The sequence below is a fragment of the Echiichthys vipera genome, assembly GCF_963691815.1.
Source record: "Echiichthys vipera genome assembly, chromosome: 11".
NCBI lineage: Eukaryota > Metazoa > Chordata > Actinopteri > Perciformes > Trachinidae > Echiichthys > Echiichthys vipera.
The window spans coordinates 20830910-20846760 of NC_139836.1; the positions used below are offsets into that span (position 1 = coordinate 20830910).

The 15851-nt window shown below is 40.3% G+C and overlaps 1 protein-coding gene across 1 annotated transcript in view; it reads left to right on the top strand.

The window, feature by feature from the left end:
• adam12b (ADAM metallopeptidase domain 12b) overlaps positions 1–15851 on the top strand; it is a gene marked incomplete at its 5' end in the record, with an annotated part of 85165 nt that overhangs the window by 43656 nt on the left and 25658 nt on the right. Inside the window, 7 exons of the mRNA XM_083922372.1 lie at positions 1569–1645; positions 2420–2609; positions 3164–3229; positions 3984–4055; positions 4474–4643; positions 5587–5671; positions 8467–8615. Coding sequence (XP_083778498.1) covers positions 1569–1645; positions 2420–2609; positions 3164–3229; positions 3984–4055; positions 4474–4643; positions 5587–5671; positions 8467–8615 — 809 coding nt within the window. The remainder of the gene's footprint in view (positions 1–1568; positions 1646–2419; positions 2610–3163; positions 3230–3983; positions 4056–4473; positions 4644–5586; positions 5672–8466; positions 8616–15851) is intronic.

Consider the following 15851-nt stretch of genomic DNA (forward strand, 5'->3'; position numbering starts at 1 on the left):
ACTGCCATCAGGATTTTATTATAGAATCCCCTTTAAGCAGCTGATCTATCCCTGAGTACTGTTTGCTTTCGATTCCGTGTATGCTCGCTGTGTAACACGGACAGCCTGCTACTCTTGAAAATGAAGAAAGGATTGATGTTCATTTTGAATTAGTACGATGAAGCTATTTTTAGTTCAAGTTTGGAAGAAAGAAGGTCACAGTGCATGCAGACATTTGTGAGAATAACATTCCTGTATCACGTAGAAACCTGTGATTTGTGACTTTAAACAGCAGTCTCTCTGCTTTTATTACACAGTTTACAGTCCCTTGCTTTTTTGTGGCTAAGTTGGATTGGAATCATTGTTTAATTGAACGAGGAAAGTTGCTTGCAGTTTGGAGGAGGAATTTTTTGTAATTCGTAAATGACTGACATCTATTTCACACAAAATTATGCAAACATTCTTTTTCACTCTCTCTCATCTTCCCATGAGGGGAAAGATGTTACAATCATTGCATCAGGCTGTCAAATAGACGTGCTGTATTGTCTTAGATAAGTCTCACACAGCTGCACACTTTCCTGTGTCACCTGCTGTCACTGAACTTAGCAATCAGCCATGTGTTAATCAGGGATCAGTGGAAAGGCGTACTGTATATAAACTGCCATCTGATGAGCTATCTGATAAGACAAAAGAATTAGTGCTGCAGGTCCTCTAGCATGCAAGTATACAGTTATAAAAAGAAAACCTAAGTCGAAGCTGTGAGTCAAAGATTTTTCAAAACCTTAAAGCCACTTAAGGAAAAATACAACAGGAAACCTGGACGTGTGGGGTTAACCGAGATGCATCCCACATCTGCCATTTGTAGCTTCAAGAAATCTAAAAATGAGCGTATGACTAAATATTTCACTTAGGTGAACTAATCTAGGTCAAGCATAACCAAGGCACAGAGCCTTTGTAGCTGCTCTATTGTTAAACTTAATGTAATGAATCTCAGTTCCATCACCACCTGGCTCAGTAACTTGTACTGTACTTGCCAAACAGAACTCGTTGGAAATGACTGTTTTATGCGTAAAGATCTCACCACAAAATATTTCCTCCTGCAGCTCAATATTTGAGATGAGAAATGTTCACTGAAGTGACTAATGACAGATGATTTAAGACGGCTGGTGTGCTGCTAGAGAGTAAATGGAGGTCTGTATTCCCTCTTAAGGAGAGTCACTTCCCCTGCTCTCCTTGTGCTCAGACAACAGAGTTTTCATTATGTCTGAGGAGCCTTAAATGTCCTGTTTTCCACCTACTAGACCACTCTGGTGGAATAATATAGGAAAAACAATTACCCCTTTACTGTCAACTCCCATCTGTGTCAGTTCTGCTGCTTCTCTCTTCAACTGTGTAGGTTGCATTTATCTAAAAATGCCCTGTCCGTATGGACAAGGATAGGAGAAAAGAATGTTAAAGACTGTTGTTGTTTTTAATACAGTACATTTTAAATATATTATCCAGTGGGTGAAGCTTTCTTTGTCTAAAATGTTTTCATCTACATTATTTAAATACTTCTTTTTTTTTAATTATCAATGCATCTCTTGTAGAATAACTGCTACTACCATGGGGAAGTGCAGACTCATCCGAACTCTGATGTCACCCTCAGCACCTGCTCAGGCCTTAGGTAAGAAACACAACCATCATTTTGTATTCAAGCATCATCTCAACACTGCCCTTTAAGGGCTATTTGCCACTGCAATGTTTACATTTACTTAAGTCTCTCTGCACAGCGGCCAATCACTCTTAAGCCCCTTAAGCACATTGTCAATGAGTTGGTGTGTGACTCACAGGAATAGGAGAAAATGTCACACCTCATTGTCTTTGTCCACAGAGGCAGCCAGTAAATATCTGCTCATGTTTTGGCAGTAATTGGCTTCTTGCTGTTGTTAATGACCAACCACAATTGGAAGATTTGAGATTTGAGCATCAGCAAATGGCATCATCTGCTTTATTAAACAAGCAAAGAAGATTGTTTGCTATTTTATCATTGCAATTGCAGCTAATGACAAAGAACATTGAAGTCACAAACAATTCATGAATATTACTGAAAGTCAGCTGGATTGAGAGATGTGATCATTTCAATGAAAAAGTACACAAAAAGGCTCATATAAGAATACTGAACTAATTTGTGAACTTGAAAGAGCTTTTGTGAATGAAGCCATGGTGAGTTCTAATGTTATCAAAGCTAGTGTTTAGAAGCTTTGTGTGACTTGGCCCTATTGCAAAAAAAAAAATCTTTTATAGTTTTACTTCAGTAAAAATGGGCCTGTAGAAGTAAAAGTGCTACATCAGATATAACATATTCTATTGTAGAAAGCAACGCACCTCAAATTCCGTATGTTAGAGATTGGTTATGCTGTAAGGCTTTGTTTTCAGACTTGCACTGCTGTCTCTGCAGAGGCTTCATCGCACTTGAAAACAAGACATTTATCATAGAGCCAGTATCTGGACAGGACAACGGTGCCCACTTCATCTACCGAGTGGAAGAACTAACACTGACCCCAGGATCCTGCGGCCATGGCTTCAACATGTCCTCTGTTGCCCCTGAAAACCACATCATAAGTCCCTTTCAATCCTTCCATACAAGGGTGAGATTAGTATTATGGTTTTTATCGCAAAGTTTGTTATTAGAGCCAATGGATATCTCAGTTCAAAGATGTACTTGGATTTTTTGTTGTATTTAATTGTCAAATGTTTCTGAAGGGTAAGTCTCACATTCACTTGATGAAAGATAAATGTGCGTTTCACCAAAGATCAGCAAACTGGCAACGGCACGTTTGGATAAGTTCCCAGAGGTTGTTGTCATGGGTTTGACACATTTTATCTGCGCTTAGAGCCCAAAGTCGAGGGCCCGTGCAGGTTTGGGCAATGATTTGCATGGAGCAGGTGCAGCATCCTTCTGTTCCTAAGCATTAAAAACTCCCTTTGAGTCAGGAAATTAAACTTACCATCAGCCATGAATATGGCCGTATGACCTGGCATTTTTTTGTATAATGTTCAGAATTTTTGGTAAACTTTCTTATTCACTTACAAGCCAAGAGTTAGATAAGAAGATTAATACTGTCATCTTATCTGTATGCTGACTCTCTGTAAGAAAGCACATAAACATTTCTAACATGCAGCATCTCTGTTTTTACTTCAGCATAAAAGGCATGCTCAGAAGACAACCAAGTATGTTGAGCTGATCATTGTTGCAGACAACAGAGAGGTAATGCACCTACGTTGCTTCCATTCACAAATACAATGTTTGAACTGAAAACACAGCAACCCTTCATGTTATACGCAGAAAAGAATTTGCAGGGTAAGCTGTGGTAACAGTAGAGCAGGTCCCGCTGGGGCTTCAGAATTAGGTCAGTGTGCAACAAGCAGTGTGGTCTTGTGGCAGAGGCTCTAATTTGACAGGAAGTCCTGAACGATTCCCCAGCAGACCAGACAGGAAACAGGAAAAAGCCGTGTGGATACAGAAGAGACCCCCATAAGCACCGACAGACTCATTGTGGGGTTTCCTCTCGGCAGCCCTCTGCTAATGCCCCCGACCTGAATGGAAAAAAAGGAAATGAAAAAAAAAAAAGGATAAGGGATCAAGTATGTTGTTAGACTTAGATTTGAAGTCCACAACCAATGCAGGTGCATACACAGCAGGGTGGAACTAGTAGGTCTGACTTTGCTGCAGTTTGGATCAAAAGCTTTGCCGGGTGTCAGATCTGCCAATATACCTGCTCCCTGCGGCCGTGCCATTTGTCTCTCTAACACTAGGAGATTTTACTAGATCCAGATGGTCACAGCTTGACAAGCTGCCTAACACTAAGGAAAACGTATTGCCTTTGCGGGTGTTCAGTGTTGTTTCACACTTTTCAGTTCTGCTTGTAAATACATTATCATTCATGTCCTCGTCAACACAAGTACTTCTTGGTGTAACTCTTCTAATTGCTAACGCGGGTTACATGTCATTTTGTTTTAAGTTTCAGAAACAGGGGAGAGACGTGGAGAAAGTGAAACAGAGACTGGCAGAGATAGCCAATTATGTGGATAAGGTAAAACATCCTCTCTCCTTTGCACAGAGGGGATAAATCACCTTTTTAAAATAGAAATATTGCCGGCAGCAAGGCTTAATGGGATGACTGTGATATATTAATGTTCTACTAAAACAGCTGCTTTTAGTCTGTCCAAAACCTCTTCCAGAACTGTGGATCTATAGCTAGCAGATACAGTGGGCAGATGGATTTAGTTAAGGGAAGGATAGATAGAGACATGGAAAAGACATGTTCTGATCATGTAAAAAACATGAAAAGGATTCAGTGCTGCCATAATTAAATTAAATGTAATTCAATGAATTGAGTTACCAAAGGTAGAAGTGTCTCATACATATGTTTGAAGGTCTTTGATCATCCATGTAATCTAAGCTCTATAAATCTCTCGGCTTATCCATACTGACGCTCTGCTTATCAACAGTTCTACAGGGCCCTGAACATCCGGGTGGCACTGGTGGGTCTGGAGGTGTGGAGTGACTCTGATAAATGTCCCATCACTCAGGATCCCTTCGCCACCCTGCACGAGTTCCTAGATTGGAGGAAAGTCAAACTGCTACCCCAGAAGCCTCACGACAATGCTCAGCTCATAAGGTGGAAATTTAATTTAATACGGTTAGGGTTAGAAACTGAGCCCAGAAATTATAATGGTACACACAAAAACAGATCCTTAAAGTGCTAACCATAACGAGGATTTCTGCACTGATTTTCTACCCAGTCAGCCATTGTTTTTCATTGATTTCACTGTTCTATGTTTATCATGTTAACTTAAAATATGTTGTTACCCGGGTTTTATTTATTGTTATTGGATCCCCATTAGTTATCACTCTGGTAATAACTTCTCTTCCCGAGGTCCATACAGTCAATAAAACAGTTGTAATATCACTTTTATATCAAACATGAAAATGATAATACATGATGATACATTCATAATACAAATAGATTGAAGCTCATTTTGCCTATTTATGTTTTAGACCTGCCTTCAAAAAACACAGTTTGCTATTCCTTTAAAATATGGCTCTATATATGAACTTGCATTAGTCTTCGGTTGTTGTAACATTATTCAATTAAATTCACTTCAATTAAATTCAATTCAATTTTATTTACAGTGCCAAATCATAACGAAAGTTATCTCAGGACACTTTACAGAGTAGGTAAAGACCACACTCTATGACTTAATTATGATTTACATAGACCCAACAATTCCCCCATTGAGTACGGTTGCAACGAAAACCTTCCCTTTAACAGACAGGAACGTTGGACAGACCCAGCTCTATGGAGGACAGCCATCTGTCTTGACCGGTTGGGGAGAAAAAAAAGAAGAGTGAAAGAGAGAAAAGACAGACAGATGGACAGAGAGAGACAAAGACAGACAGACAGAGACACACTTCCAGAGATGCAAGCAACCACAAAAGAAACCTCTCCTCACTTGGTTGATAGCTGGTGGGGCTTCCAGAAAATAAAAAGTAGCCCCCTAGATCTGAGACCTTGTCTCAAACTTTTTATTATCTCTCCACCCTACTTCTGTCCTTTACAGCGGAGTTTACTTCCAGGGCACCACCATTGGCATGGCGCCCATTATGAGCATGTGCACAGCTGAGCAGTCTGGAGGCATTGTCATGGTGAGTTTAAAACCTTCTTGCTGCTCACACCCTCCTCTTCCTCTTGTTTAACCAGATTGTATCAGTGTGGACATTGTTCAGATTCAGCACGCTAACACAATCCAGACTTGATTTTTCACATTAAAGGTGTTCAATGTTTGCTGGCAGGAAGTCACGTTTTTAAACATAATAATATTTGTGCTGGCACTCCCTCAACATCCATGGCCTCATTATTACCGCAAACACCCACTTGCACAAAAGAATATGTAAAAAAAATACCCTTGCACATCCTTCTAAGGTCATGTGAAGTCTTGCTATCATTCAATCCGACCCTCCTGTGACATATTTAAAAGGGTTGGTGGGGCGCAGAGGTAAATCAAAGGCCACAGCGTTTAAACAAAACCACATTTACATTTTTATTAGATGTGATAAATTGTTTATTTCAGCTCTTACAGGGCATACTTTAGATTTCTTTTTACACACAACTGTGCATCACCCCTGGTACATTATTGCACATAGTAAATTAGCTGCCTGTTGGGCTGCTCCTTGACAACCATGCCAAATCACAAAGTGGATATCAGCCCAATGCCATTACACCCCATCCCAGATGTGTACCCCCCATTAACAGATATATTTTCTGCGGGCCGCGGCTGCGGTGAGGCATCTCCAGATGTTTGTCTTCCCCATTACTTACAGATGACAGATGGCTTGGACTGAGATTAAAGGGCTACGTAACCAGTTAGAGGGCGGCCAGATGAAATGAACCATTTCTCAAACCATACACTGCCATGTGTGTTAATCAGCCTCAAATCCTTTATTTGGTCCATATGTTCCTTTCAGTTTAAATTTCATAATGTTATTTATTTTTGTTCCCATTAAATTCACATGAGTCTTATCTGTGAATGGTTCTGTGTAAACTGTGGCAGCTAGCAATATCCACTTTGTTATATGGTATTCTTTTCAAGGAGGTTACTTTCTCACATGGCTGGAAAAGATATCAGAAAGACTATCAGAGCATTTCTTGTAACCGGCATTATCACATTCTCAGCATCACAACAATAACTTATAGCTGCTTCAAAGAAATGACTGCAACTTCCAAGAGTTTCATCCATTCTGCTGACTCTAATATTACAGTTTTCCTGTGAGGAACTGAACTATGACTTCGCACACACACATACGTAGAGACACACACTGATAAACATGACAGAAGCAGCGGAAAGTTGTCCCATCCTTCTCTTTAAAAGGCGGGGTGCAGCTCCCCCAAGATGCTGCTCTGTAATCAGACATATGACCTGGCCTTCAAAGGAAGCATGTGATTTTCTCATGTAGAGAACATTTGATACTGCATTTAGATACACTGGTGCTTTGTGGGCGACCTCTTTCTCGGGGGTTCCAGATCTTAATCATGCACATTATCAAGAGAGGGCGGGTTTAGTATACATCAATCAGCTCTGTTAAATATATAACCAACACGCCTCAAAGTTATACAGCATCTATCTGCTGTAAGCTGGAACATCTCTCTCCATCCCTCTGGGCTGCACTTAGGTGAACGTGCACAGGGGCCATTCACCGTCACAAGCATCGACGTATGGATTAAAGTTCAATCCCTGTTTTGTTCTCTGTGCACCTGTGGTATAAGTGGTAATTGCAGGTTTTGAAGTTTCATCCTTCACAGACTATGGTTTCATCGCAGCACTTATCCCGCTTTTCTTTGTTCGTTCACTCAAAGTAAGCGCTAACTCGCAATACTAGAAAAGACCGGAAAAAAAGTATTCCAATTTACACACAATTGGGTTGAAGTGCGAGTGGATTTTCCTGGGAATATCGCCAATGACACCCAGTTTGTAATACTGCAAATGCAAGGGCTTTCATCAGGGGGCCATAGGCTCAGTTACTATTGTGCTATCTCATTTGGCAATAGTGACTTAACAGACATTAATTAAAAAAACAAAAAAACAATTTTGAGATTGTTGCATTTAGATAAATGTGGGAAATGTAAGGAAAATCCCACATGAAATGATGAAAATTGATTGTCAATCTATAGACCATTTCAAAGTTGTAATCCACTGACAATTTAAAAAATTGTTTTGTGTTCCTTTTAATTGCAGTTTGCTCTGAATAATTGATTCAAACAGAGGAATTTAGCTAAATGATGACAAACAATGATCATATCATCACAAGACGAGTTCATTGGAATTTTATAGGGTACTGTCATTGTGTTATTCATCTTCACCTGTTTGTCCCTTTCCCAGTCTCACCTTGGCATACATATATACACAACTTCACTGACTTAATTTCTCGCCCTTCAAGCTCCCTCCTGTATGTCTGCCTCATCTTTCCGGTCTCCCTATCAACCCGACTGTCTACAAAACTAAGTAAAACCGAAACTTCCACCCTTCTCTCGTCATTTTCCGTCTCTGTCTGCCTCATGAAGGGCAGTTGTCCCGCTTATCAATGCAGCAGCGATTCATACAGTGCTAGGTTTATGGAGCTCACTGCAGTAGCTGTCTCCCCACTATGATTGGGTCTGCAGGGGTAATGGAATGGTAGATGAATTCCGGGCTCCATGAGCTGAATGAGTAATAGAAGAAGGACGAGGGGGCAGATCGGACAGTTACTGATGACTGCTTTTGGAAATCTGCAGCTTAAAAATTGCCTTTTTGGCTCTTTTTACGGGTGACAGTTCATGTCAATGTGGCTTCTTTTTACCCAGAGCTTACTCAAGTAACTTTGATTAAACGTCATGCACATAGTACATGATTACACACAATGAACATGTTCTCATGCTCTGGGCTGTCCCTTTTTTTCATTGGCAGGATCACTCTGAGAACCCACTGGGTGCAGCCGTGACTTTGGCACACGAACTGGGACACAATTTTGGGATGAACCATGACACCCCAGAGCGCGGCTGCAGCTGCAGGATGACCGCTGACCGTGGAGGCTGCATCATGACGCCCTCCACAGGGTAAGATTCTGGGGATCCTTTTCATACAAAACGGTATCCATGAATAGATTATAAGCTTTTATGATTAAAAATGTTGACGGATGTGACACAAATATTTATGCTGCTGGACTGGTTAAAGGAGCTATAAATTGTAGGAAAAAATTATTAAATGTCCACTACACCACATTATTGCCATTGCAATAATTAATGTATGTTTGGTGTTGTTTCACCTCTATATGTATAGCTTGTATGCTTTAGATTGTAGTTTTAGGCTGATTTGATTTATAATTCGGGCTCAGACAAAGGCTTAAAGTTGTGATTGTAGGTTTTTTCTCTCTGTTGTGGGTGCATTTATTTAGAGCTGTTAAATAATTACTCTTTAAAACCTTGTTTCACACAGCTTCGGGATTACAATGTTTATCAGCTTAACTTTTTTGAATAAATTAGGACTTCTCTTTCACCTGAACAGTCAAAAGCTCCAGGAGTAAGCTCCACAAGTTGGATAATTTTTTATCTGTACATGATGCTCCATTGTTTGCAAACACACATACTAGCAAACGCATTCTGACACACACACACACACACACAGTTGGCCTGAGACTAAAGCAGCTGCTCTAGCATTCTACTTGTGTTGCCTGTTTTGCTGAGATAACACTGCTGCTGCAAGTGATGGACTCTGTGACTGTTAGTCAACAGCAAGCAGATAAGGCGAACCCAGAGCGCAATACCAGATTTCACTCTTGGTCTGGTGCCATCTGGTTTGTCTGATGGTGAGTCCCGCAAGCCGAAGATGAATCTGGTCAGGATAGATTCCACAACACTGTGAGGAAGACAAAGACCAAAGGCTCAAATATTGTTATTCAAATATGTTATTGAGTTTTCAAAAATACAAGTAAAAAAAACTGCTCACATAGACACGCCCACCACACACAAACCAACAACAACCTTAGCCTACATCTGTTCCACACATTAGTGATATCAGATGGGGTTAAATCATGCACGTTAATGGGAATTTTCCAATTTTGAGGATACTCTGAAAGGTTGCCAGATCTAATAAAACTTTCTGGGTAAGCCAAGAGTAGTATGCTTCAGCTGTTCGAATTCGAGGTGTGCTTTATGAGATTGTGGTGCAATCTGTTTCCATTTGAGGAGAATCAGTCGTCAAGCAACCGTGTAGAGAAGCCACAACTCTGGGTTGGTTATTGGTTATCTTAGGGTGAGGTGAGGTCAAAAGCAATGCAGTGTATGAAAAACACCCGTCCAAAAATCTTCCAGTGGCAGACAGGACTAAAACGTATGGCTTTCTCTGATCAAAACATTCAAATTCCCCAGAACTACTGTATTTCATAACTTTCTCTTTAAACAACACACACATTTAGGCTGTTCTATGTGGTCTTCTTTTGATAAGTAATGAATAGCTTTTCAAATCCATTCACTGAGCCTTCACTGTGAAAACCTCTAGACTAAGCTACAGAATGAACCAGATCAATTGCTAAGACATTTTTGATATTTAGGTCAAGCTCCTCTTTGCACCTTTATGTGCTCTAACGGGGAAGATGAATGGATCAAGGACAGTTACGCAAGAAAAGGAAACAGTTACTTTGGTGGACAAACATAAGAACAAGTCAATGTCTAGACATTTAGAAACAGGTACACGTACTACAACATTTATTTCAGAACAAATAACACCATAAATATATGCAGCGCTGTCTTTACATATGCACTTGCCGTACTGACATGATGACTTTGCTTTAGCCCATTACCGCCAAAAGATATTTAATGATGTCATGCAGAGCGTTAAGAAAAATTACCACATGATCTAAATGGGTGAGAATAATTCACAGTGTCACTGAATTGGGAAAACAGTATAGATTAATGAAGCAAACTCATTCCTTTTCAGCACTCTCTGCTGTATAATTACAAGATCAGACACATTAATAGTTGAGAAAGGTGATCAGTGACCTTTCATTCTGAAACTCTCTCCTCTGTTTGTTCAGTAAAGGGTGCGGGATAAATCCATACACAGTGGCAGGCTGACATTTTGCCTGGCAATTTTGTGTTGATACACCGACTCCAAATATCAATATTTCCCTATTTAATTATCAATATTTTAATTAGGCATTTACCTTTGCACTCTCCCGTCTTTATGTTTATACCATTTAATGGAGTTCATTGATTACTATGATGTTATTGATCAGTCAAACAATAACCCAATATCACACATTTACCACAAGGGGCTTTACTATCTGTAAGGCAAACAACACCCTCTCTCTTTCAAGCCACGTTTCAATAAGGAAAAAGTCCTCTGGAAGAGCACCTGAGAAGGGACTGCTCTCCCTGGATGAACAATAGAATTACAATATAGACAATTAAAAGGACAAGCATTGTACAAAGAATATATATATATACATGAACAATATGTATCTGGGAGGATGCGAAGCCGCTTCCAGGTGTTGCCAGCCAGATAGAATTGGGAGATGATGCCGTAGCAAGTCATACACCGAGTGACCGATTTATTGGACTAATGAATATTTTTCAAATGAATATGTGTAATGGGAAAGCAGTTGCTTGTAGTCACACTCTGATGATTTATCATCCAACCGAGCAGTTCTACCTCAGCTCTGATTTCATTTTATAGCCAGCAGTCTAATTTTTAAATGCAGCCCATTGGCAAAATGTTAGACAGTGACTCTGTGGACTATTATAACATCTTTCTGCTCATTGTTTTTTGGCTTTAAGGAACATAACTTTAATATTTTAGTTCAATCTCGCTGCTTTCATCAACTCGATTTCTGGCAGATGTTTTCAGCAAAAACACTCCCATAAGCCCATTGTATGGTACCTGGTGCTAAACGACAGGAAAAGTTTGCAACTAGCCGTTGAACATAGTGAAGCATTTAGCAGTTAATGATCCAGGTATTTCCCTCAGGAGTTGATGGAGATAAAAACAGAGCTAAAAGGAGAATGAATATTGGACTTACATTTGTCAGGTGGACAAAATCACAAGTCCAAATGAATGCTAATGTTGCTCTGTATCTGCTGAATGTATAAATAGGCAATTTGTTGTGCTTACATCTTATATCCCTGCCTCTAAGTGTCCCAAAAAAAAAATCTATAAAAACTGCTTTAAACTCATAATAATCTTCTAGCATGCACTTGCTTTGTTTTGATGTTTGATGGGTGAAATATCAACTGTGTTGTCTAGACAATGTTGTCGTTAGATGATATCAGTTGTGCAGCGTCATGGGAAACATTTCGCCAGGGTTTCGGAGCCAGCTTGAAAGATGAAAATTGTGAAGATGCAAGTTCGAGCTTGACAGTTATCTCCCAAATTGAATTTCCTGAACTATCAGCCCGAATTTGCAGTGCGCTGTTTACAAAACCAGAATTTCACAAACCAATCTAAAACTAATTTCCCTCATTACAGAATTGGTTTATTTTTTATGGATATTAGCAAACCTCTTTTGACCCTCAGCCCAGATGCCTTCAGAATGTTAAACACATTTCTGTAAAGCGGCGTAGCTCATTTGACTGTGTGTTTGGGATATTTTCAGCTTAGACTTGCTAATGGAGTAGAGGACAGGCTGCATCTAAATGACGTGATTATCAGTGACGCTGCCAGCTGCAATCAGGGCCAGGGCACACAGAGAGAGATCCGCAGAGAGGTGCTTTATGCCTGGATAGACAGGCGAGGCGAGGAAGAGGTGGTTTTATTTGTCTTTTATCTCCCTGAGTGGTAAAGCAGGAGGAGAAACACAAAGAGAGATAGGGGTGAGAATGAGAGACAAACAGGAGAAAGATGCCAATGAAGGACTTGTTTGGGTACACATGGACGTCTGTGACAGGCCTATGAGCCATGAAGACTGGCCGCTAGAGATTTGTGTCATAACAATGAGTGGGAATTTGAGGGACAGAGGGGATGAGCAGAGTTGGACATTTTTGAAGTGGGGATGCCTTTTAGAAGTTGAGCTAAGCGTTGCATCATATGAACGTGGGGTAGAAAGCTCAAAAGTACTTTTCTGTGTCTCTTTGTGTTACTGAGAAGAAAGATGAAGCCCAGCAGGGAGCTGTGGCTAGACTCTGAGTCCATGAGGCAAATTTCTTGTCAACACAGTGTGCAATAGCTTATTTTTGTAGTCGCAAATGAACTGAGAAGGGTCAAAATGTCATTATCTGAAGACAATGTGCTGAGGGAGAGAGCGAACGAGCTAGTTAGTTTGCTGGTGGGTAAATGTTTGCAGTAAATTTAGCTTGTTTTGCTTTCCTTCCATATATTTAATCACTATAGGCTTCTGCCAGTGTTGTAGCTGAACATTTATCAAAAGGTCAGACGTGTCTCTCCTGCTTAGCTTGGACTAAACGCATGTCAGTCTGTAGAGCAGCCTAGTGAACAGCAGAGACAGCTTGATTTCAATCACAGAGCCTACAGATAGAATATCCTTTCATAGTTCTCATGTGACAGAGGCGTTTACCATTTCCTCTTCCTCTGAACCCACTGGCCTCACGTGCTGAGATGATCAAATTGACAGCAATGATCTGCACTGCACATATAGCTTTGGATCCAGGGAAAGCTGCCCGGTGCAAGAGACTGTATCTCTGCATGTCAGTACAGTGTAAGGGATTGGGCAGATTTTGTTAGCAGAAAGCCTACATGACAGACATTACATGACATTATGCATTATGGGAAATGTAGGATTCAGTGTTTTTGGAGCTTGACCCATGCTAGGGACTTTCCATTCATAAGAATAAAACTTTTCTGCAGTAGATGCATTAATACATTTACTGTCTAAATAAGGGCATGATGCCAATCATCATTATAAAGCTTCACTAACTGTGTCTACTGCTAGTCAGTGAGATGGCTCTGCACATGTTCCTCTGACAGTATCCCAGATGTGTAAGACATTGATGAAATTATGATCGTTAACAGTGCGTTATTCACAGTTTGAATGGCATATTTGCCTTTTAAACATTACCAACAGCCAGAGAGGAGCTGACTAATTAGATTTTGGGTAAGCCAAATTAGTTCCACCCCAGCAAACTGCACCTGGAAAGGGTGCGGGACTTTATGCTAATATTATCCAGGGAAACCGAAACTCTCTGCTTGGCTAATTTCCTGAATAGCAGAGCAGCCCTGTCGTCCCAGCTGTGATAATACACACCTTTGAAGTGGGTCTGTTGCAGACTGAGATCTTTACATATGAGCTGTTCCTAAATCATTTAATGCTGATTTATGATGTCTTAAAAAAAAATGTGGCATCTTTCCCTGTGATGGTTGTTGTCTTTTAGCTTTTTAATTTATTTCGACTGAGATATTACCCTCTTAATAAGGCACTTATTTAAATCTAGCTGTGGTTAGGATGAAAGTACACACTTTAACTGCATACATAAATTATTTTTTAAGGCCCTTTAAATCATGTTTCCCAAACAGCTTCTGACTACTTTATGATAGATGGGGTCCTACTGTACATGAAGACACAATTTTCTGCTAAGGTTTGAACAGTACTGGCAGTTTATGATATATTACAGTTCACCAACAAGCCATTATCCAGTTGCAGTGCTCATTACACTTAAACATTCATCATTCTGCCGTGGTCAGCTTCTGCATAACATACTAAGGGAACAGTAATTTAATGTTGTCTTTTCCTGTTCATATAAATTAATTTGTGTCCTGGCACTTTCCCCGGAGAGGCAAAGACAGCCGCTTGCACAAAAGGAGTTGGAAAGCATTATTGCTCATCAGTGTGCGGACAGTAAGCTCCCCATGTGTATTTGCTCATTGTCACAAAGAACTGCACCAGGCAGTGGGTGACAGAGAAGCAATATATCCTTGAAGCATCCCTGGACAACCCATGAGGCTGACACTGCATATGTTGCCAGGATGAAGTGGGCAACTGTTATCTGGAGGGATGTCAGCTGTAAATTAGCAGTGCAGCTCAATTATGAAAGCCCTGTCCATGCACAATCACTGACCACATTTGACATCAGTTAAAGATGGAGCTTTCAGAATGATTTTTTGGCTCCCACTGTGGCTGCTCTAGGTTCCCCCTGCTTTAAATTGTCAAGCATATAAATGACAGAGCACATCTTAATGACTGACTTTTCGAGAGCTATGTTTAATTGGCTTTAAATGTCATTTCACTCATTCAAAATCCAATCAGAAATATTGCTTTACTTTTTTTGCATTTGGGAGTCAGCTTCACTCAACTTTGGCATTTACTGGCATATATCATTCTTTTTTTCACATAATAAATCCAATAGGAGGGCTGTACCATATATGAGTGATAGTGAACACATGCTTAGACAGGTTAACCCTGATGATAAAGTGTGTTTTTGATTTATGCTCAAAGAGAAGAAGATAAATCACTTAATAGTCTGCAAAAGGTAGTTAACCCTGTATACATAGCCGAATGCATGTATGTTGTTTTTAACATGTATAATGCTTTGGATCTTGTTAATCATATCCATGTGGGACTAATTTGGTCCAAAGAAATCTAGAAATCTGATTTTCCTCAGTGAAGTAATCTCCAACTGATAACCATCCCAACTTTACCATTAATTCCACTTTATTGAGAACAGACTTTGTTTACCCCTCATACACTTTCCGCCCCCTCTTGCAGATCCCAAAGCTTGCTTGTGTTTTGTTATTAGTGGCAGCCCATGCTATTTACAAGGGGCTTGGTCTACTCTGGGATGTAGTTTGATCTGCATATTCCGTCTATCCTTGATTTTGTGCATGGGTCTCAACCCACATGGCAGCAAAGCTCATTTATGTGTGTTGCATTGGTAAAATAACTCTAACAAGTGGATTATGGGAGTAGAAGAGGGCATACAGAGTCAGGTAGATTGGCTTTTGGTCAGTGAGAGATGAAAGTAGCCGTAACTCTAAAGGTGGACAGTTTGAGGGAAGTGGATACAGCAGTTTCACCCAAGGGTGGCCATTAGAAGAGGATGCTTTTCTGTGTTCCGTGTTCTCTGGAAATCTGGGATCTTGGGGGGAAAAAAAGCAGATTTATTTCCCATTGAATGACTCCACCATAATCTCCAGTCCCCTCAGGAGGAGCTTCGCTATAGTCAACTAACAGCAGTGAAATATCCATGCAGTTACAGCAGCCAAATCCCCCTTAGGCAAAGGCAAAGCATCACACATAAACCCCCACCCTATGTCCAACGCCAGGCTCCACAAACATATTCTGTGTAATGTTGGATTTTCCCAAATGTGCCCCGTCAAGCATCTAGCTTTGCAGACAGTCTCCACGT